The sequence below is a fragment of the Thalassophryne amazonica genome, chromosome 23 (genome assembly GCF_902500255.1).
Source record: "Thalassophryne amazonica chromosome 23, fThaAma1.1, whole genome shotgun sequence".
NCBI classification, from domain to species: domain Eukaryota; kingdom Metazoa; phylum Chordata; class Actinopteri; order Batrachoidiformes; family Batrachoididae; genus Thalassophryne; species Thalassophryne amazonica.
The window spans coordinates 26,913,869-26,935,875 of NC_047125.1; the positions used below are offsets into that span (position 1 = coordinate 26,913,869).

Here is a 22,007-nt window from a genome sequence, read left to right on the forward strand (position 1 = left end):
CGAAAGTCATTTTGTTCAAACAACAAAAAACAAGTACCTTCCATGCAGCCTGGTTTCATCACGACTGATTGTCAAGGAAGCAGAAGTCTGAGAATCTTGAGCGGAGTCATTGTTTGTGGGTAAAAAACAGCGTCTCTGCTCACTGGCGCGGACATCGTCCTTGCTTGTCTGTAAGAGGTTAGTCACAAAAACAGTGATGAAATGCATTAACGCTAATGGAACATAATTAAAGACAAGCAGGGGTGGGGTGGTGGGGGTGCATGAAGGTCCAAGACAATGCAGGGCGATGTAACCGATCATCTCAGTTGACGAGCACTCTCAATTCAAAGGAGGACTGTTTGCAGATGTTTAACTTCATAACATCCCCTCAGAGGCAAAGTTGGGTCCACCTTTGTTTGTGTACAGGTCTGATCAAGTCTGCTCCACATTGATGCACCCACCACAACGTGGAACCACCTTGTATTCTGGAAGGCAACTGGTCAATCCTCACTTCTTGAAAGTAACAATCTATCTGCTGCAGCCAGGTGAAAACATGGGTATCCTTGACCTTCTCCAGTTGCGGTGGTCTTCAACACTGAGGAACCTATACATGCTGGATTATGTCCGGAGAAATGCACCACATGGCCAAAATGCCATAACTGATGCTCCCTCACAATCCAAGTGATACTCCTCATCTGAGTCTCGCAAAAATATCGTTTGTTTGACAAAAAGTCATTCCAATGGTACCCTAACCCAAAGATCCTCCAAAGAGACCTTACACCAAAGACATCCAGTCATTACTTCAGGTCACAACGGGCAGCACCAAGACACTAAAGACCTGAATCTTCATTTTCCTGCAAAGTACCAGCATTGCCAAACTTCTCTGTCCAAACACATCATGAAGTCACTGAAGTTTGTGTTCAAACCTTCAAATATTCCATAAATATTCTGCAGAGAGATGGTCCTTAGGTCAAGCAGGAATCATATGCAAAACAAATAGTTTTGTGGTGACCTGGATCTGCTTAAGAAGACTTCATGTCATCTTTCTTTGTGACATAGGCTTCCCTTTGGCCTCTATGTAAACATTCTAGCCTTGCGACTTAAACCCAAGTAAAAATATTTGGAGATGTCAAGAATGTTTTAAGAGTGGTTAATGAAGGCTAAGAAACTTTCCAATCTGACACAGAAATGGTTTAACAGCACAGTATCCAAAAAAATAAAAGTGCAAAATGTAGCCAGACCCGTTAGTGATGTGTACCTTCAGTCTGATGTACAAAGCTCTGGATCCTGACGCGAAGCAATTCATGGACCTGTAGATTTCCTCTGGTGTCAGGGTCTTTATGTAAAGTTGCTGGAGTTTCCTGCTTTTGTCAGTCTTCAAAATGTCAAAATGTTTGTTGTCTCCATCCAGCTGTGGGAAGGTGGTTCTCAGCAAGTTCACAAAATCTGCCTCCTGCAGGCCACGAGCGCATTTCACCTCCTGCAGCGGAGATTTTTGGAACACTGAAACGGAAACAAACAGCGCATATCACATTTAGGGTTATAGCACAATGTGCACATTAATGAACCCCAAGATACATGGATGCGCGACTCGGCCAGGCAGTTGTAGCATTAGCCTATGGCTAAAATGTCGGGTTCGCTAATAAGGACAGTCGTCAAGATATATGCAAACATTTAAGGCACACAGATGGACAATGAAAGAAATATCACAACAAACAAGTACAAAAAGGCATTTGTACTTTGTAGTTTGTTGATAAGCTTGGCATTTCGCCAATGGAAGCTGACAACGAGGAGGACGAATCCAAATAAGCACGATCAGTGTTTTGTAACTGGAAGCTGATTGGGTTCCCACAGGCTTCCTCTTCAAAAACTCCCTGACATACTGTCCAAACGTGACCACTGGCAACCTTTTGCCAATTGAAACCATGAGAACGCGTTACAACCCTGACCGTGCTAAATGCTATTAGATTTTGTAACGACTTCTAGTTGCAAAGGACTGAGTAACAACTCCCATAGAGTATAGGTATAGATTACAGAGTACAGGTTACATTTTTTGCTACCTTGGGAAGTCCTGTGATTTACACTCTGGTGCGACTTATATACCGAAAAATCATGCATTCGTTACTCTGAACAAGCATGAAAATTATTTATACAGTGCTTCCCCACAAATCAAAGCACTAAACAAACTCCAATAATAAAATAAGAAACACCAATAATAAAAAGTACACTACAACAGTGCACAAAAATTCTAAATTAAAGAGCTGACAATACAGAAAGGGGGAAAAAATGGTTAGACTGTAACCTGCATTGCTGTGTCCCACTCTGGGCATGAACTCACAACCTCCAGGATGGGAGGCAGGCATTCTAACCATGAGGCTAAAGCGCATGGGCTCTAGCAATTGGCCTTGGGGAGTAAGGTTTGTTCTGCACACCACCACCTGCTGGCCTCCATTACATGAGTTGTTGCACCAAAGTGTGAGTACCATATTTTATGGAGTATAAATTGCACACACACAAAAAGTTTGGGAGGTCCTGCAACTTATATACTGAAAAAAAAATATATATACATTTACTAGGGGAGCTACGACCACTACCTTTGCACCTCCCCAGGACTAAACCAAACCAACAGTTTTAGGTTCCTTAGATGACCCCAAATCACAATCAGGATGTTCCCAAAAATAAAAACTTCAAGCCAGTTATCCAAGATTGCCACCAAAATAGGCTTTTTCACTAAAACACCTTTAAATAACATATAAACAACTTAAATATCAGAGATTCAATGGGAAGACCATTGCAGGTCACAGCAAACTCATTTGTGCCTAAACTAAATTCATTCATGGGTTTAAGATTCAAAATGGCCGCCAATAGACCCTTATTATTAAAATACATAGTTGAAACAAACAATAGACTTAATAGTGACAAAAATCACTGGTGTTTAGTGGGGGGGGAAAAAAAAAAAAAAAAAAAAAAACTATTTTGGCAGCTGGCTTGAGGCCAGTTTTTATTTTGGAGAACATCCTGATTGTGTGTTGGGGTCATCTAAGGAACCTAAAAAAGTTGGTATGGTTTAGTCCTGGGGGTGAGGGGTGCACAAAGGTAGCGGTCGTAGCGCCCCTAGTAAGTTGTTATTAATAATAATGGCGGACTACATATATAGGAAGTCTCAGGAACCAAAGTACTGAACAAAAACACTAATAATAAAAGAATAAATGCCAAAAATAAAAGTACCTTCAATGTACAAGTCACATTAAGAAACTGCAAAGTTGGCATTTTCAATCAGTAGCAAAATTCACTGCAGGTGCAGCTCCATGTTTCCTCAGGAGTTTGTGGATTAATGACACAAGTATCAAGACCAATTAGACCTTTCCGACTGTCTCCTCTGCCCCAGCACACCAAACTAGTGTTCAGTCAAACGGCGTCTTACAGCTGTTTGTGCCACCACTGCCTCTGTGTATTTATTCCAGTGGCTCTTAATGACCAAAAGAAAAGAAAGAAACAAAGATTTAATTGCCCCATACAGACCATAAGATACTTATTTTCAGTGGTGGGCACACTTCCGATAATCCGATAACAGATAATTATCAAAGATAATGTTTTCATTATCGGATTATCTTTTTAGATAACTTTAAAAACCATTATCGGACCAATTATCTTCAGATAAATTTTTGTCCGGTAACTTTTAGACCGATAAACAAGGTAAACAAAGCTGAACAGCGACAAGCATTTTTTAAATTTAAAATCAGTTCAGCACCTGCCTGTTAAAACTTTTGTAACAGATGGACAGTTATACCTCTGCTAACAGAAGAGAGCTGCTTCTATGAAAAGCGTCTCTACCCTCTGTAGACAAAGGCGACAACATTATAAGATATATGCTATATTTTAACTTTGTACAAATGACATACTTGACATTAATGGAGTTATTCTATCAGTATTAATGTTATTTATAAATCAAAACCATAAGTCAGCATGACTTTATTTTTCAAGACCTCCGCCTGACCGGAGCGTTGTGACTGATAGAGAGTTGGCTTTATGGCTGCTCTCAGAGTACCTCTGTACTGGGAGCTCTGTAGTGAACAAGTGCTTCCAGCAGGAGCAGAATGTTCAAAGACAAAAGTGTGGTCTCATTGTTTGGGTCTGTTGTTACTTTTAATATTACTAGAAGCTATTGTGGCATCAAAACTTAAATTCGTTTTATTAGTAGTTGTAAATGTACCAGAGACAATACTGGAATTTATCTGTTATCGGTTATCTGTAACTTCCGATACATTTTTTTGGTGGTTTATTGTTTTATCTTTATCGAAGATAACTTTTCAGTTATCTGATTATCTGTTATCGAAGTTAATTTTTTGGTTATCTGTGCCAACCACTGCTTATTTTCATGTTGCAGCATCAATGATCAAAAGGGTTATTTGTGTCCTTGATCCCGTAACAAAGCGTACGTTTGATGACCTTCTGTCCCTTCCGCACCAGCAGTTGTCTTTGCTGACGACTTTGACTACTTTCAGGAAAATTTCTCCTTCTAGAGCTGAAGTGTGAAAATCAAAGTGTGACCATAAAAAAAAAAAAAAAAAAAAAAAAAAAGGCTTTATTGTATTGCCCGAAATGTTGCAAACTCGAACCAGCTGTAATTACCGTATCGTGAGATGACATTGCAATGTGGATTTTCCAGCACACAGACTCTGAAAACATGGTGGGTTGGTTCTTCATTGCGCCTGCGACGCTTCTTCTTAAACTCCCCTCTGGAAGAAATCAAAATGAAAGCAGATTCAGTCCATATTAAATAACTGATTTGCCTGAAGTCATCTGAGCATGCAGAGTAGTTACTGTTGAGGGGAAAAAAAAAAGATTATAAATGGACGACAGGGAAGCTGAGGACTACAAAACGAGGGGTTTATGGATTCATAGACATGCCAGACTGGTCACCATGACAACGATGGCTGTAGGGTTGCAGATGCAGAAAGAGGCCAGGACCATCTGTCTTTTTTGTCACTTCCTGTCCTGTTTGTCTTGAGGTCATTTGAAAATACGTCTGATCACACACAAGAAATGCACAAAGTGGAATTTCAAAGAGCAAATGGTATGTCAACACGCCACCAAGGATCCAGATGAAGTGCAGACTTTATGAAACTACAATTGTTAGGGTTTGGTGAGTGCAGGGGTTATTCTTTTTCTGACGCAATTCACACATATACAAGGTACTTGTCGTACAATCAAGGGCTCGAGTCGTTATGAGCACATTAAATGAAGGATAAGCGATTAATCAACTTACACGAACATCTAATGCTCAACACAGAACACTGACTATATCTTTTAAATGAGATCCGACAAGTCGCAGTCAAGGAGTTGCATCAGGAAGGGCAAAACTTGTGCCAAATTAACATGCAGATCCACCTTGGATCTGCTGTGGCAACCCCGAGTGCAAACATGTTTAATTTTTTGCATCCATTTTGTGGACTCCTTTGCATCCCTCAGAGTATTGCCACGTAGGGCCGCATAAGCTCGGCGTAGTCGGTACACCGCATTACACAACTCTACGTTGGCCCAGCTTTACAGGGGTTAAAGTTTCACTTCACACAATTATGGTTGGTATTCTGTTCTGATGGTATTCACAATTTTTCTCTTGAAAGTTAACCTACTCTCAAAGAAACTCATCACTGGTAGAAAATCTTTGTTGCAATGACCCTTTTATTTACTTATTTTTTGTTCTTGGATGTCCGGCAAAATTGGAAAAAGGTCTCAAAAAATTACCTACCATCATCAACCTTCTTCTCCTGCTTTACTTACACGGTGTGCATGTTGCTTTGATCAGTTGTCGCCATAACCCGGGGTGGTTGGATAGTTGTTGGTGGCATCGTGTTTTTGTAGAAGATGAGACTTATCACTGCTGCTTTGGGCTTGAGCTTCTGTCTGGAAGAGCATGATTTCCAAGTCAAATATCACAAAGGGATGCCCTTATTTAATTTTTTTTTTTTTTGAACTGTCACACTCACAGAAATACTGCGATCTCAAAATTAATCGGATGACCGAAATGTCACGTTGGACAAAAACTACTACCCCACATTTATTCAAATGACCCAACAGAAAGGTATGGAACAAACTACAACCCTATCTACCTTCAGTCTGATGTAAAACGTCTTTGCTGATCCAACGGACTTCAAGGAATTGAAGATCTCATCTGGTGTTAGTGTCTTCACGAGAAGCTGCTGTAGCTTACGGGTCCGATCGGTCCGGAAGATGTCAAAACTTTTTTTGTCTCCATCCAGCTGAGGAAAAGTGGACCTCAGCAACTCCAGGAAATCTGCTTCATGTAGACCACGGGGGCATGTAACTTTACGCACTGGGGATTTCATAAACACTGAAACACACAAATTCAAAAATAAATGATGGAACTTAGTGAGGACTGCAGTGTGTCGACTCTGCCAGCTCAATTTTGAGTCATCTCAAAGGGCATCAGGTACGGTACTAAGTAGAGGCCAACCGATGTGGATTTTTTGTGGGGGGGCTCCGATACCTATGCCAGTATTAGGCTGTAAAAAATTTTATGACACCAATATATTTGCTAACGTATAAAAGTGTTTATTTTTCACTAACCTTTACAAAATACAACAGAAAAAAATGCATCAGATTAGATTTATACAGAAATTTCGCTGTCTGGGAGACTGTTCCACGATCTTGGATTATTTTGTTCAAGCAACCATGGTAAGCAATGCCATTGGAGCGCCCCCTTTGGTGGACAAACTATGCAATGGCACCATTTCCAACAGCCAAAGAATTTTTCTGCACCGATCATTCTGTAAAATAAAAGTTTTCATATCTGCAAAAATAACATCACTACTGATATGATCATGAAAGTCTCTTATCGGCCGATATTACTGGCCAATTGCTATATCAGTTTGAGTAAGTCAGGATACATAATCTCCATTCACTCTTCTCTACAGCTAGATGGCGATGATATATTTACCAAATCTTGATATCACATCACACTGGGAATCCTGCAGCAAGCAGACTCCAAGAACATGGTGGGTTGGTTCTTCACCACGTCTGCGACGCTTCCTTAAAGGTTTATCTCTGAAAGTCAACAAACTGAAAGGTGACTGACAGAAAGGTGAATGCTCTGTTAATACTACAGAATCAATCAGTCTCGGCCACCTGGCAAAGACTTAGTTATTGTTCACATCTTTTAACTCATTATATTGGGCAAAGCCAAGATGGGCAAGTCTGAATGGGATCAGATTGATACCTCACACATGAGAGATTTTGTTTCCAAGGCATGCAACAATTAGGGAAAGGAAAAGTGGGGTAGAGGCTCCAGAAAATACTGGGGTGGATACATTACAGTATGGCATTTCCACTCTGTCAGTTTACACAAATAGTGTGCTCATGTGAAGTTAGGGTCTTCTGGATTAATGCTTTGCTTCTGATATTACATCACAACTGAGTGTCTGGGTCTTTCAGCGCCATTTCAAAAACTGCTGCCACAGTCGTATAATTTCAACTGCATGATAACTGAGTCTACTGCACTGTCAGCTTGTCTTCTGCTCAGATGGCTCCTGAACACCAAATACTATCATCTCTGATGCTTTATTTTGCACTTGAACTGTATTGTGGGGGAGCAGGTAGCTCAGTGAGATTAGGAGTTGGGTCAATATCTAGGCCTAGGTTCAATTCCCAGTCATGCTACCGATCTATGTCCTTGGACAAGACACTTCAGTGGTACTATCCAAGTTCACACATCTTGGATGGACCAGTTGTGTGCCTGGGGGACTGCCATCCATGACCAGAGGTAGTGCTATGGTGTGGTGGATGCAGCAATAGTGCATGCTCCCATACTTGACTTGGCCTAGCTCCAAATGGGTACCGGCCTGTAATTTGGCGCTATATAAAGGAAATAAAGGAAGGCCATGGGTGGGGAAATAATCGGTGATGGACTGACATCCCATCCACGGGGAGTCATAGACGCTCATCCATTTCACGCAACGGAATCCGGGTTAAATACTGGCACCAAAGGACCTCGGGGTCTACACACAACGTACTATTTCTTCTTCTTTTGTACTGACCTTGGACACATTTTGTTCTGATTAGCCGTCACCATCACAGAAGTAGTTGAACGTCTGCTGGTGGTATCATCACCATATTTCTGTAGAAGACTATCAACATTTCTGCTTTGTAGATTCTCTCCTGTTTGTAGGGCTTTTGCTCCCAATTGATATTTCTAGCAAAAAGAGAAAATAACTTTGAAAAAATTTATAGTTCTGCATTTCTGTTAAAATAGACTTATAGCTGGCAAACTGCCCAGCTCTGTAAAAATACACATCACGTCAAAGGAAACTTAACCGTTAATGTCATTAGTCCAATGTCAATATCGAGTCAATAATTATGCACAAATATCTCATGTTATAACTTGTGAAAGGAAAATCACTAACTCTGTATTAGTAAAAACAGACATGAACTCGAGCTGGGGTTTTTTTGTTTGTATTTTTTTAAACAGATGCTAATCAACATGTCAACTAGCCTAGCGAGCACAGTCCAGGCTAGGTATAGTAGGCTAGCTAACGTGCAACCTAACATAAATAGTACCCAAATACAAGTACACTGGAAAGGAATGCATCTGTAGTACCAATTCTCCCCTTACAACTCTATGCAAAGTACGAGGTCTATTAGAAAAGTATCCGACCTTATTATTTTTTTCAAAAACCATATGGATTTGAATTACGTGCGATTGCGTCAGCCAAGCTTGAACCTTCGTGCGCATGCGTGAGTTTTTTCACGCCTGTCGGTTGCGTCATTCGCCTGTGAGCAGGCTTTGAGTGAGGAGTGGTCCACCCCTCTCGTCATTTTTTTCATTGTTTAGGAATGGCTCAGAGACTGCCGCTTTGCTTGATCAAAACTTTTTCAGAAACTGTGAGGGACATCCAAGTGGACACCATTCGAGAAATTCAGATGGTTTTGGTGAAAATTTTATGGGCTTCAAAGAGATTACGGAGTGTTACTGTCGCTTTAAGGATAGCCCAGAGCGACTGGTGGTGCGCCGCGCTCCGAAGCCGCCATCGACAGGCTGAGTGACCATTTAATTTCTAAACGGATGGCTGTATGGATCCGTGATCGTGTACAATTTCTCTGGTTATCACAAGAGCTGGACATCAACCATTTTCCGGCAGATTTCACTTTTAACAAGAGATTTTGTCATGGAAAGCCGAGCGGAGGCTTCGCGCATCACGATGGATTCGCTACTGGAGCGAGACAAAACCACCTCTGTTTTGGTCTCACAGGACGGCTTTGAGATGGCGTTCAGACAGCTGTCGGTGGTTTTTCCATTGAGTGGTTATCCGAGAAATTGTGGATGTGCCTGGACATGCCAGAACATGTCCTGTGAGGCTTCATCACGGCGTTGCTTTGCGCCATGCGGCACCGCCGCGACATGCGTAATTCCTCCGCACGTCTGTCTCAATGTGCCGAAAAAGTGCTGATGTCCACGTCTTTTCACAATTCCTGTGCTAGTCAGACGACGTCCCGGATAAAACACAGTGTCCAGTTTGGAAATGAATGGCACATTCCACTGTTACAAGAGTTTTTGTCATGGAAAGAGGAGCGGAGGCTTCACGCGTCGCGGCGGTGCCGCATGGCGCAAAGCAACACTGTGATGAAGCCTCACAGGACATGTTCTGGCATGTCCAGGCACATCCACAATTTCTAGGATAATCACTCGATGGAAAAACCACCGACAGCTGTCTGAACGCCATCTCAAAGCCGTCCTGTGAGACCAAAACGGAGGTGGTTTTGTCTTGCTCCAGTAGCGAATCCATTGTGACGCGCGAAGCCTCCGCTCGGCTTTCCATGACAAAATCTCTTGTTAAAAGTGAAATCTGCCAGAAAATGGTTGATGTCCAGCTCTTGTGATAACCAGAGAAATGGCACACAATGGTCACGGATCCATACAGCCATCTGTTTAGAAATGAAATGGTCGCTCAGCCTGTCGATGGCGGCTTTGGAGCGCGGCGCACCACCAGTCGCTCTGGGCCATCCTTAAAGCGACAGTAACAGTAATCTCTTTGAAGCCCATAAAATTTTCACCAAAAACCATCTGAATTTCTCGAATGGTGTCCACTTGGATGTGCCTCACAGTTTCTGAAAAAATTTTGATAAAGCAAAGCGGCAGTCTCTGAGCCATTCCTAAACAATGAAAAAAACGATGAGAGGGGTGGACCACTCCTCACTCAAAGCCTGCTCACAGGCGAATGACGCAACCGACAGGCGTGAAAAAACTCACGCATGCGCACGAAGGTTCAAGCTTGTCTGACGCAATCACACATGATTCAAATCCATATGGTTTTTGAAAAAAATAATAAGGTCGGATACTTTTCTAATAGACCTCGTATACAGATCTGTTTTTGGAACTCCTCACCATGAGGTCGAACAGAAGACTATGAAAATGAGATCATGTCACACCTGCCTCCGGTGCTACAGAATAACTGTGTAGGATGTAAAAAATATAAAAGCACAAACGGTAAAAATATTTGTACCTTCATTCTGAAGTATAACGTGGATTTCTTTGATCCAAAGGTCTTCAAGCATTTGTAGACTGTATCCGGTGTCAGAGTCTTAAGTTTAAGTCGGTGTAGTTTCCGTTTCTTGTCAGCCCTGAACATGTCAAAATGGTTTTTGTCTTCAGTCATTTGAGGGAAGATGGACTTCAGCATAACCAGGAAATCAGACTCCTGTAGGCCATGTGTGCACTTTACTTTTTGCACTGGGGACTTCATAAACACTGAAACAAAAGAAGAAGAAAGAAAAAAAATCATCTACATCTGGAGATTTCTGTGCCAAATGCTGGTTCAAGTACCAAAAAGCGGTTTACCATTTTTTGAAAGCACGTCCCCCTGGTAATCTTGCAACATGCACATTCTGAGGACACGATAGCGTCGCTCAACTAGTCTGTCGCCCATCGTCTGAAGAGGATCTCTGTCAGGTACAGAGGTGAAAGATGACTGGTAGAAGAATTAATGATATGAAACTGAATAACTCGCATTTATATTAACGACTGAGCAGCACATTTAGTTCTGTCAAATCAAAAAATATTGAATGTTTTCCCAGTTCCACTACAGCGACACTACAACATCTTCACTGTCCTCTGCTTTGTCATTACAGTTACACAACACCAATTTGTTCATAAATATGGACTTAAACTGTCACGGCCTTTTGAGAAACATTGCATGTCAAACTAGATAGACACGGATACTTTTTAATGACTCAAGTTGAGGTTTCTGAATCTAACCTCAGCAGTCTCTAGACATTTCAGACTCAAATTATTAAAGTGTTCTTCGGAACAATGGGCTCCCACATAACTTATTTTGTCAAGAGTGGACAAGAGTCTGAGAATTTATTGGGATTCAGATTAAAAATACACACATTCCACTTTGTGACATCATAAGGCTGATTAAGACTGAGGTTTCTCGGACTAATCTCCATCATCCCTTCATAAATGCGACTCAGATTTGCCACATTGGTCCTCTGTGGACATGCTAGTGCATACTTTCATCCAGGTTGGACCAAAGCTCTGTAATATATAGAGTTAAAACAAAGCATGAAAAATAAAAAAGCGTTGCATACGTCTCTGTTCGCATGTTGAGTTGGTGTATGGTTTTACAGTGATAATAAAGTCTAGCAATTTCTTCTACAGTGAAAGCTTGGTGCTTTAAAGATGGTGCATGGTGTATTTGTATAGTGAAAAACCGCTGCTTTATAATTAGTATGCTGTGTATTGAGTCCTATTTTCAAAAGGATACTCCCTCAAGCCTCCCCCAATACACCACCAAGGAATGGATTCAATCAGACAAGGTGCCCTTTAGTTATTGTGCAGAAATAAAATCAAGATGACACCCGTAGTGGCCATATTGGGTAACGGATGACAGCCATTTTCGAAAGAACCTTCCTCTAGCCTCCCTCAATTTACCACTACAATGTGGTTTCAATCAGACGAGGCCTTGTTTAGTCCTTGTGCGAAAATGTAAAGTTTACAGATGGATGCCTGGACAGACAAGGTGTAAACATAATGCCCCCCTAAACAACTTTGTTGGTAGGTCCCTTTGTCACTTCAAGATCAGACTGAGATTAAGGTTCTGTCAGATCAAACAATGCAAGAGGACCATTGGATTTGGGATGGCAATGAGCTGGATTTGACAGCTTTACTGTAAGTGTTGGACAATACATACTACATTTTCATCACCAAGTGCCCACAAGCCAAGTTAGTGAGGTTAAAGACAACAAACATGCCTAACTCTTTGAAAATGTGTTGGAATAAATAGTTTGCTTCCAATTTATTAAAAAACACTTAAAGCCATTCCAAAGCTTTACCTGGAAGAATGATGTTCAACATTCTTTTTTGTTTTATACTTACACTGTATAGGTTTTGGTTTCACCAGTTGTCACTCCAGCAGCAGTTTTTGGACAATGATCGGCGATACCGTCACCTCTATGTAGATGCAGGTGCTTGCGGCTGTTCAGGAGATCCTGCCCCACCTGGAATAGTTTTTTTTCATGTGACATTCAGGCACAAACTGACACAATTACTTTTACAAAAGAATCCAAACAATGGTAAAAATACTGAACCAAACATTTTGTACTGGAATTGGAATAACTATACAGGTGGTGGTGAAGTAGTTCTTGTTGCGTTGTCATTGTAAACTAATTATCATCCATAAATGTTTAACATTGTATGGAAAAAAGTTAAATAGGGCACCAGCTTGGATTTATCAACATTAAATCTGATTTATTTGCTCACAAGTGCAACATGATCCTTTTAAATACAACTGCATGCAATACTAGCCTGTCTGGCTGGTTTAGCCATTGTCGTAACTGGATTGTGTCAATGGCAACTAAAATAGCTGGCGAATCCCTAAAACCATTGTCCCAACTCTTTAAATGGTAAATGAACTAGATTTATATACCCTTAGTGACTTTCCGGACAGATGGGGGTTTGAACCGAGGATCTTCTGGTCTCAATCCCACTGCTTAACCAATAGACCATCACATCCCCATCCCAGTCTTTACAGAAAAGATGAAGAAAGCATGGAGCATACTGGTAGATCTAGCTTCACTCCGACATTGGTTACATAACTTCATATTCTTTGTATGCTTCCACGAGCAGAAGACACCACAAAGGTCGACCTATTTTGTGTGAACATCATTGTTGAAAACATCTACAAAGTCTTTCAAATGACCAATATGTTGTTTTGACTTCAGCAGTTTCTCAACTTTTCAAACCGCTTATTACTGTCACTAGCAAAATATTAACGTAAGCGTCTTTCTTCTTCATGTTAGTGGTGAAGGTACAACAATCTTCAGTCCAACCAATCAAGGTGAACTTGGTTCGATCTGAAAAGCAGCAACATACCTCCAAGATTCAACCCACCCAAGGACACCCTCAATTTGTCTCCAAAGAAAGTCGGTGATGACGGTGCCAAGGCAACAGGTGCTTGATGATCACTGTGGAGCTGACAAAACGGGCAGCAACTCAGGTGGTTCCCTTGAGATCTGCTCTGACCATCAAAGGTCTGAAGGAGCCTTCTTGTGACAGGAAGAAGGTCAAGAACATCAAGCATGGCGGAAATGTGATCTTTGACAAGCCCATCCACATGGCTCACACCATGAGGCCTTGCGGGAAGCATCAAGGAGAATCTGAGATCCCCCCCCCCCCCATCATTGATTACTTCAACGGCAGCAAAAGTAAGCACATAAATGACATTTTATTGGGGGTAAAAAAATAAATACTTGTGTGACTGGAGCTGGTCCATGGCATCTCTTGACCCCAACTGGTCCTGTATGTCAAAGCCCCCAAAGAAGCCCAAGAACACACCCACCCCAGTACCTGTTACATGACTACGGTCCCCAAAAATACTTTTCAGCAACTTTAAAATGCTACCACTGACATTTCCCAGATGGTATGACCTTATTCGAAAAGTACTAACTTAGTAAGTTCACAATTTCTTGGTTTAAATTACCATCAGAAAATGTTGAGCTCTCAACACAACTTTAGTCAACAAATTATCCAATCCAGTTCAGCAAAACGCCTCACTTATTGAATTAAAAAAAATGAATAAATAAAAAATCATACTCAAAAACCGATTTCTCAACAAATACAAAAGGTAAATTAAGCAATCCAACTACCTTTAGTTTGATGTATAGAGCTGAGTTTCCTCCCCCCGAGGACCTGATGTATGTGTTGATGGCCTCTGGGGTTAATGTTTTCAGGGACAGAGGCTTTAGTTTTTTGGTTTTGTCAGTTATGAAGACATCAAAGGGTTCACCTCCAGCCAGCTGAGGGAAGGTGGATCTCAAAAGTTCAAGAAATTCCACCTCCTGCATACCGAGTGGACACTGCACCTCCTGCAAGAAGGATCTCTTCAATACTGAAAAGGAGAAATCAACAGGGGGATTTCTTCAGTCACAAAGTTTTGTTATGGGACATTTGAGCAAAGACTGATGTGCTTTATATTTACCGGTGTTTGACACCACTAAAGCCTGTGGGTCCTCAAGCAGGCGGATCCTGAGATACAGATGAGTCCCAGCATCACTGAACTGAGATTTGCTGAACTTCCTCTTCTCAAATGAACCTCTGGAGAACAATGACCTTGAAGGTAAACATTGGTATAAGACCATTTGAGAAAGACGGGTGTTAGCTAAACATTTTCGTGCGTTACTTCTGAATGTTAACAATCCACCGCGGTGATAAACATGTATGTACAAATTAGTTCATGTTGCCAATACCATGGTCACCTGTGTGGCCATCACATTTCAGGCTCAAGACAGCAAGACATATCTATAGACAAGACAGATCTATATTTATTCCCAACCAGGAAAACCAAGATGTTATAACTGTTCAGATGGAGACTCATGGCTACTCTGACTGTTTCGTGCGAGGTGGGTGCTTCTCAGTGTATAAGATAAACAGTGGAACACTAACATCTTGTGGACAAACCAGTATTTGTCATTCCTAACACCAAATGTGGGATGTTTCACATTGTGATACAGACAGATATCCAATAATGGTACTGTTAATTCTACAGGCTGAGTGCGGCATTAAACAGGATCAGTCTTTGTAACCTTGATGGTACTTGATAATCCACATCGTTTGGATCATCTTGACTCTGTGCATACTGCGCTGCTGACATTTCCTCCTCCCCCTGCTCCTCACCATCTTCACCACAAAGGAGGCCTGGTCTTTCCACGTCCTCCACTCCTGCACAAAAAGTTCAGATTTTGCCTTTTTTTATGGTTACTGAAAAGGCAGCTTATTTCATCTACCAAATGCTTTTGAACAGTCACTTAGACAAACTACCTGAACACACCAGAGGAAGTTGGAACAGTATGGAAAAGACACACACACACAAAACCCTGCAGCGATTCTTACTTTGAGTTTTATTTCACTGCAGACAGTATGAACCAAAGACACTATGTTTTGTGTGGTCAACTTCATTTGTTTTGTTAATACACACACACACCAGAATTCAAATAATTTTGGATCTCTAAAGTTGCTTTGGCACACCTTTGGGTTTACAATTTATGTTGCTACTTTAATCCTAGAAATGCAGAGTTTTTGGCTACAAACATAAAAAAAAAAATAAAAAAAAAAAATCATAAAGGCAAAGAAAAATAAGCTCAAACAAAAACGATATCTTTCGTATTTACCGTATTTTGAGAGGACACTGCACTGGGAGTCTTTGAGAGTGGAGACTCTGAGACCACGTCTGCCACGCCTCCTCTCGGACTGATCTCTGGGGAATGATACGGTAAAGAACCATCTTACTGTTGACGAATAAACTCTGCTGTTCAGCCTGAAAAATTACTTACACTGCACATGATGGGGTTTGATGGGCTGCTGCCACAGCAGCGCTGGCTGGACAATTGTTTGCAGCATCCTTGTCTCTCTGGAGAAGACCTATCTCACCACTGGAGCTCTGGAGAGTATCTCCTGTCTGGAAGAGTTTTGGTTCAAAGTGACACATGACAAAAACGCCACTCAAATCAAATCAAATCAAATCCATTTTATTTATATAGCACCAAATCACAACAAACAGTTGCCCCAAGGTGCTTTATATTGTAAGGCAAAGCCATACAATAATTACGGAAAAACCCCAACGGTCAAAACGACCCCCTGTGAGCAAGCACTTGGCAACAGTGGGAAGGAAAAACTCCCTTTTAACAGGAAGAAACCTCCAGCAGAACCAGACTCAGGGAGGGGCAGTCTTCTGCTAGGACTGGTTGGGGCTGAGGGAGAGAACCAGGAAAAAGACATGCTGTGGGGGGGAGCAGAGATCAATCACTAATGATTAAATGCAGAGTGGTGCATACAGAGCAAAAAGAGAAAGAAACACTCTAAGTCTAACAGTCTAAGTCTATAGCAGCATAACTAAGGGATGGTTCAGGGTCACCTGATCCAGCCCTAACTATAAGCTTTAGCAAAAAGGAAAGTTTTAAGCCTAATCTTAAAAGTAGAGAGGGTGTCTGTCTCCCTGATCCGACTTGGGAGCTGGTTCCAGAGGAGAGGAGCCTGAAAGCTGAAGGCTCTGCCTCCCATTCTACTCTTAAAAACCCTAGGAACTACAAGTAAGCCTGCAGTCTGAGAGCGAAGGGCTCTATTGGGGTGATATGGTACTATGAGGTCCCTAAGATAAGATGGGACCTGATTATTCAAAACCTTATAAGTAAGAAGAAGAATTTTAAATTCTATTCTAGAATTAACAGGAAGCCAATGAAGAGAGGCCAATATGGGTGAGATATGCTCTCTCCTTCTAGTCCCTGTCAGTACTCTAGCTGCAGCATTTTGAATTAACTGAAGGCTTTTCAGGGAACTTTTAGGACAACCTGATAATAATGAATTACAATAGTCCAGCCTAGAGGAAATAAATGCATGAATTAGTTTTTTCAGCATCACTCTGAGACAAGACCTTTCTAATTTTAGAGATATTGCGCAAATGTAACAAAGCAGTCCTACATATTTGCTTAATATGCGCATTGAAGGACATATCCTGATCAAAAATGACTCCAAGTTTTCTCACAGTATTACTAGAGGTCAGGGTAATGCCATCCAGAGTAAGGATCTGGTTAGACACCATGTTTCTAAGATTTGTGGGGCCAAGTACAATAACTTCAGTTTTATCTGAATTTAAAAGCAGGAAATTAGAGGTCATCCATGTCTTTATGTCTGTAAGACAATCCTGTAGTTTAGCTAATTGGTGTGTGTCCTCTGGCTTCATGGATAGATAAAGTTGAGTATCATCTGCGTAACAATGAAAATTTAAGCAATGCAGTCTAATAATACTGCCTAAGGGAAGCATGTATAAAGTGAATAAAATTGGTCCTAGCACAGAACCTTGTGGAACTCCATAATTAACCTTAGTCTGTGAAGAAGATTCCCCATTTACATGAACAAATTGTAATCTATTTGTTCAATAGATGTGTTGCTCGAGTCGCAGCATCCAAACTGGCTGAAGGTAACGAATGAGCAGGGGAGAGAGCTCAAGGTTTACTGCCCGGTGTCTGCATAAACAACCTCATTAACCATGATACCAAAATATAGTATAAGTTACACTGTTTTTTTTATTTTAGTTTATTGGTTTGGAGAGTTCACTTAACATTGTTTCCCTGGGTGTGAATTTAACAATTCACAGGAACTCAGTAGAGCATGTGCACACCACATCATGTACTGCTACTTAATATATGAGTGTTTAAGTTCCAAAGATAAGCAAGATTAGCTAATAAACATGTTAGACAACAGGAAACATCAGATGGACACAGATGGAGAAGTTAAAATTAGAGTTTTTTTTTTTGTTTTCAGGAAGCCCTCAGCTTGTAGAGTGTGTCAAAAGGAGTTTTAAATACCAAAAGCAAGCAAAATGGACAAATAAAAATGCGATGGACAACATATTGAATGTTCCTTGATACAGAAAATGTAGACTGCTGACCCAGTGCTGCAAACACTACAATAAAAACATCAGCCCATTTGATTTTTTCTTTTTTTAATCAGCTCTTTAATTTAGGATTTTTGTGCATTGTTGTGTACTTTTATTATGGTAGCTTCTTTTATTTAGTGTGCTGAGTCCTTGGAAAGCCTTATATATAAACTTATCTACTACTAGAAGTAGCAGGTTTGTTGTCATGTCCCCCAGCAGCCTGTACGTAAGGTTCTTGAAATGGAGCAATATCTCCACCTGGTGGGCATTTAGCATTAATACAGGCAAAACAGAATTGCGCCAAGAGCGCTCGTAATTATTATCATCAACAAACACATCATTTTGCAGTATATAGGTCGCAAGACTCCCACACTAGCAAAAAAACAAAACAAACTATGACTTAAACTCAATTTACATTCTCATTGAAAATTCATTTTAAGAAATGTGAAAGCGTAATTCATGGGTTAGCACGTAGTACTGATGTGTTTTTGACTTGTGCGCTTTATGGTTATGACACACACAAACACACAAATGTGTCAAACTACCTTCAGGCGAATGTAGAGGGCAGACCTTCCTGCTCCAGTGGACCTGATGGACCTGTCAATCTCCTCTGGCGTCAGCGTCTTTAGTTTCAGAGGTTGTAGTTTTTTGCTTCGATCAGTTGTGAAGATGTCGAAGATTTTTCCTCGAGCAAGCTGAGGGAAGGTGGACCTCAGCAGATCGACAAACTCCGCCTCCTTCAGCCCACGAGGACACTGCACCTCCAGCAGTGGCGCTTTCATAAAGACTGAAAGAAAAAAGAAATAAAGAAAAAAGAAATGCACTTGGTGGTTTACTCAGTCCTCACTTTTTTGCTCCTGGATAATTAAAAGCTGTACTGATGTACCGCTGTTTGACAGCACAGTCGTCTGCGAGTCCTCCAGCATGCGGACCCTGAGTACTAGATGGTCCATATCTTCAGCGAGCACACACCTGCCTGTCGCCATATCAGACAGACCTCTGGAGAGAGAGAGAGAAAAAAAAGTAGCAAGTTCAGACAGCTGGAGGTTTTGTTAGAAGAAGATCATGCTGTGCTCTAAGAGTCATATTTATTTTTAATATACAGTAGACACTGTGTACATCTTAAAAAAATAAGTCCTGATTACATTAAATTTTTAACATATGAAAATATCATTTAATATTTCATATTAAACTTTGTCTAAATCACTGAATGTAGCCTGTAAACAGTCACTGTAAATATTTGTGTTAAAAGACACCAACTTTGTCCAAAACAGAAAGTTTGCTGGTTCTCACCTGCATCCACCAGAACCCAAAATTTCAGAGGTGAATAAGCTGAATATTTTATGGTGTTATTCAAGGAAATGCTGTGAACCGAGTCACTGGCTGACTCCAATAATCCTCTGCTTGCCCTGCTCATGGCAAGGAAACACAACTTTGTTTTGTTTATGTAATATCTCATAGACGTGTCTGCCACCTGTTGGATGGTTAGTGGATCCTGGATCGATGATAGATTCAAACCAGATATACTTGTCAGTGAGCGAAAGACTGTTTCCTAACAGGAATGTACTAAATCAGAGCAAGAAACCATTTTTTGATTGTTCAATAGTGGTTACAATGTAAACCTAAAAAAAAACAAAAAAACAAAACAAACAGGCATAAGTCCATATAACCATGCAGGAAGGATCTGGTATGGATGTAGCCGAAGCAGACACTTGTACTTGCATCTCTCAATATATGCACAGTAGATGAAGTTGCATGCTTGAAATAATCTTGAAACAGGCTCCGAGATGCGACATATGTGTACTGAACCTGTTGAATACTGTCTGAAATCAGTGTTAAAGGAATAAAGATTAAACCTTGAAGGGCTTGGATAATCCATGTCTTGGATTTGTGAGAAGCTTAATGCTAGGCGCTCCTCTTCATCATCATCACCTTCCTGTTGCCTGTCAAAGCTGAGGGTCCTGGTGTCCTCCAGAGCTGGACAGGAGACAGAAATGTAGTCTAAACTCAAAAGCATTGAATTTAGACGAGTACATCTGAATGTCTTCCGTGTTTTTAAATGTTTGGGAAGTCATCTTTTTTTTAAATTTGTTGAAAACGGTATTAAGAAGGTACCTGTGTGCTGGCAGTGCTGCTCCACTTTACCCTCATGGACAGCAAATGCCTCATATTCATGTAGGTCTGGAACCAAGACATGTCAATAACGTGACCACATCTATTAAACTGGGTGAGGGGTTCATTCAGAATGTTAGAACGTGTTTAAGGCTTGTTTCTATCAATAACGTTCAATAATCAGTTGACAAGCAGACAAAATGATTTGGCTGTTATAGACAAACAAAAAATGTTCATAGTTTCTACTTAAGAAAATTGTTTCCATTAAAGCTACAGTATGTAGAGTTTAGTGTCATCTAGTGGTGAGGTTGCAGATTGCATTCAGCCATCGCTGGTCATGTTTTTGTTTCTTTGGTGAGAGAGATTGTTGATCCTTTGTCTTCTCTTTGGATAAATGATCTGCATGATCCTCCATTTTGCAAAAATGAAAGTTGACAAATTTGTTAGCCTGCACTGGCAACCAGCATATCACAGAGCAGCAACTGATTCCTCAGGATTTTTTTTTCCCCTGCAGTTACCAAAAAGAGGGGTATTTTCTTTGTGGACTGCTGTATCAAAATGGCAGCGCAATATGGATAAAACCCATGTGTTGATGTGTAAATACTATTGGTCATGGTGGTCGTAAGTTAGGTGCGTTGACCACCAGGCTACTTTTAGGAGTAGTGTATTCACAGAAATTACACTGTACTGAATTCTTCTATACACATGGACAGATGGGTATCAATACTATATTCACTTTCTTTAGTAGAGCCCGACCAATATATCAGTTTGCTTATATTGGCTAGTATGAGCCTTTATAACATAGCGGTATCTGTATTATTTTTGTAGATATGACAACTTGTCTTCACATTGCAGAAAACCACTTTGGCTGTTTGAAGTGGTGTAATTATGGAGTTAGTGCAGCAGAGGGAGGTCTGACGGCATTGTTTCTAATGCTGTCAAGCAAGGCTGGGACCCCCATCAGCCTTTGGTCACAGAGGTTACAAGAGACAGAAGCAAAGCAACCAGCTGCCATTCATTTTCAATCAGACGGGGCATTTTAGAGTAGGTATTTATAATAAAAAAAAAGCTTGTGTTAAAGCTGGAAAGCATCCAGCCTGAATTACATTTCTTTGTCATAACAATTTGATAATAAAACATTTGGATTCTCTATATATCAGCAGTGATATCAGCACTGTTAATTTATTTATAACTCCCTATACTGGTATCAGCTCTACAAATATCTACATCAGTCAGGCCTCTACGCTGGACTCAAGCGGCCCCAGAATGTATATGCAGATATGCATAGGGCCAGTAGTTGGCGACAAATCCTCCCTGTGAGGAGCTGATTTAATCGAGATACAGTATTTAAATGCATCAGTTATGACTCACATTTATATCTATTAATACATTACGCCGAATTATAAACCAGATATTATTAATTGGTCTGATAGTTCAAATTTTGCCATTTGTCGTACATACATTTGTCGACGTTAAATTAAACGTTAAACTAGCGGTTTGTTAAATGAGGATCGGCGCTGAAGTCGTGTAATTCGACTTTGCAGTCTTTCTCCGTGTCCAGCACGATTTTTGTTGACGGGACAGCACTGACCTGGTCTCTCTAGTTTGACTTTTGGCTGGAAAGCCTCCAGCTGTCTCCTCTGCCGGTCGATCTCCTCTCTGAAGCCCGAAGCCTCCTCCTCGTACCCGGCTACGGTTCTTTCCACAACCGCTAAGATTTCCCGGGCGGCTGTAGCCAGTTTCTCGTTGACGATTCCTCTCAGTATGTCCGCTTTGGACATGTTCCCGACACTGTCTACGGAGTCTCTATTCTCCCAGTAAATCATGCTGCAGTCATTTCGCGAAAAAACGTATTTTTTAATGAATATGGACGATTTTTCCTTTTTCTTTTACATAGTGTCACCTGATAAATGTGTCCGACGGGAAACAACACCACCACCATGTCCGGAGACGGAACCTTGTCCGCAC

At 40.9% G+C, this 22,007-nt stretch overlaps 2 protein-coding genes across 2 annotated transcripts in view; one reads left to right on the forward strand and one right to left on the reverse strand.

The window, feature by feature from the left end:
- Nucleotides 1–1,448: 1,448 nt before the first annotated feature.
- LOC117505464 lies at nucleotides 1,449–21,951 on the reverse strand. The gene is made up of 19 exons (XM_034165125.1): nucleotides 21,631–21,951; nucleotides 20,043–20,108; nucleotides 19,784–19,904; nucleotides 18,814–18,926; nucleotides 18,473–18,714; nucleotides 15,826–15,950; nucleotides 15,664–15,749; nucleotides 15,079–15,214; nucleotides 14,475–14,605; nucleotides 14,143–14,384; nucleotides 12,374–12,495; nucleotides 10,835–10,938; nucleotides 10,500–10,744; nucleotides 8,037–8,191; nucleotides 6,941–7,047; nucleotides 6,093–6,334; nucleotides 5,764–5,886; nucleotides 4,612–4,718; nucleotides 1,449–1,482 (listed from the first exon to the last, which is right to left on the reverse strand). Exons 1-17 carry the CDS (start codon nucleotides 21,863–21,865, stop codon nucleotides 5,785–5,787), a joined length of 2,574 nt encoding a protein of 857 aa, XP_034021016.1. The 5' UTR covers nucleotides 21,866–21,951; the 3' UTR covers nucleotides 1,449–1,482; nucleotides 4,612–4,718; nucleotides 5,764–5,784.
- The window catches only part of LOC117505467 (oocyte zinc finger protein XlCOF22-like), a 29,396-nt gene continuing 9,098 nt past the window's right edge, over nucleotides 1,710–22,007 (forward strand). The window contains exons 1-2 of the mRNA XM_034165131.1: nucleotides 1,710–1,714; nucleotides 1,799–1,804. The gene's annotated coding sequence lies outside the window, so the exon portion shown is untranslated. The remainder of the gene's footprint in view (nucleotides 1,715–1,798; nucleotides 1,805–22,007) is intronic.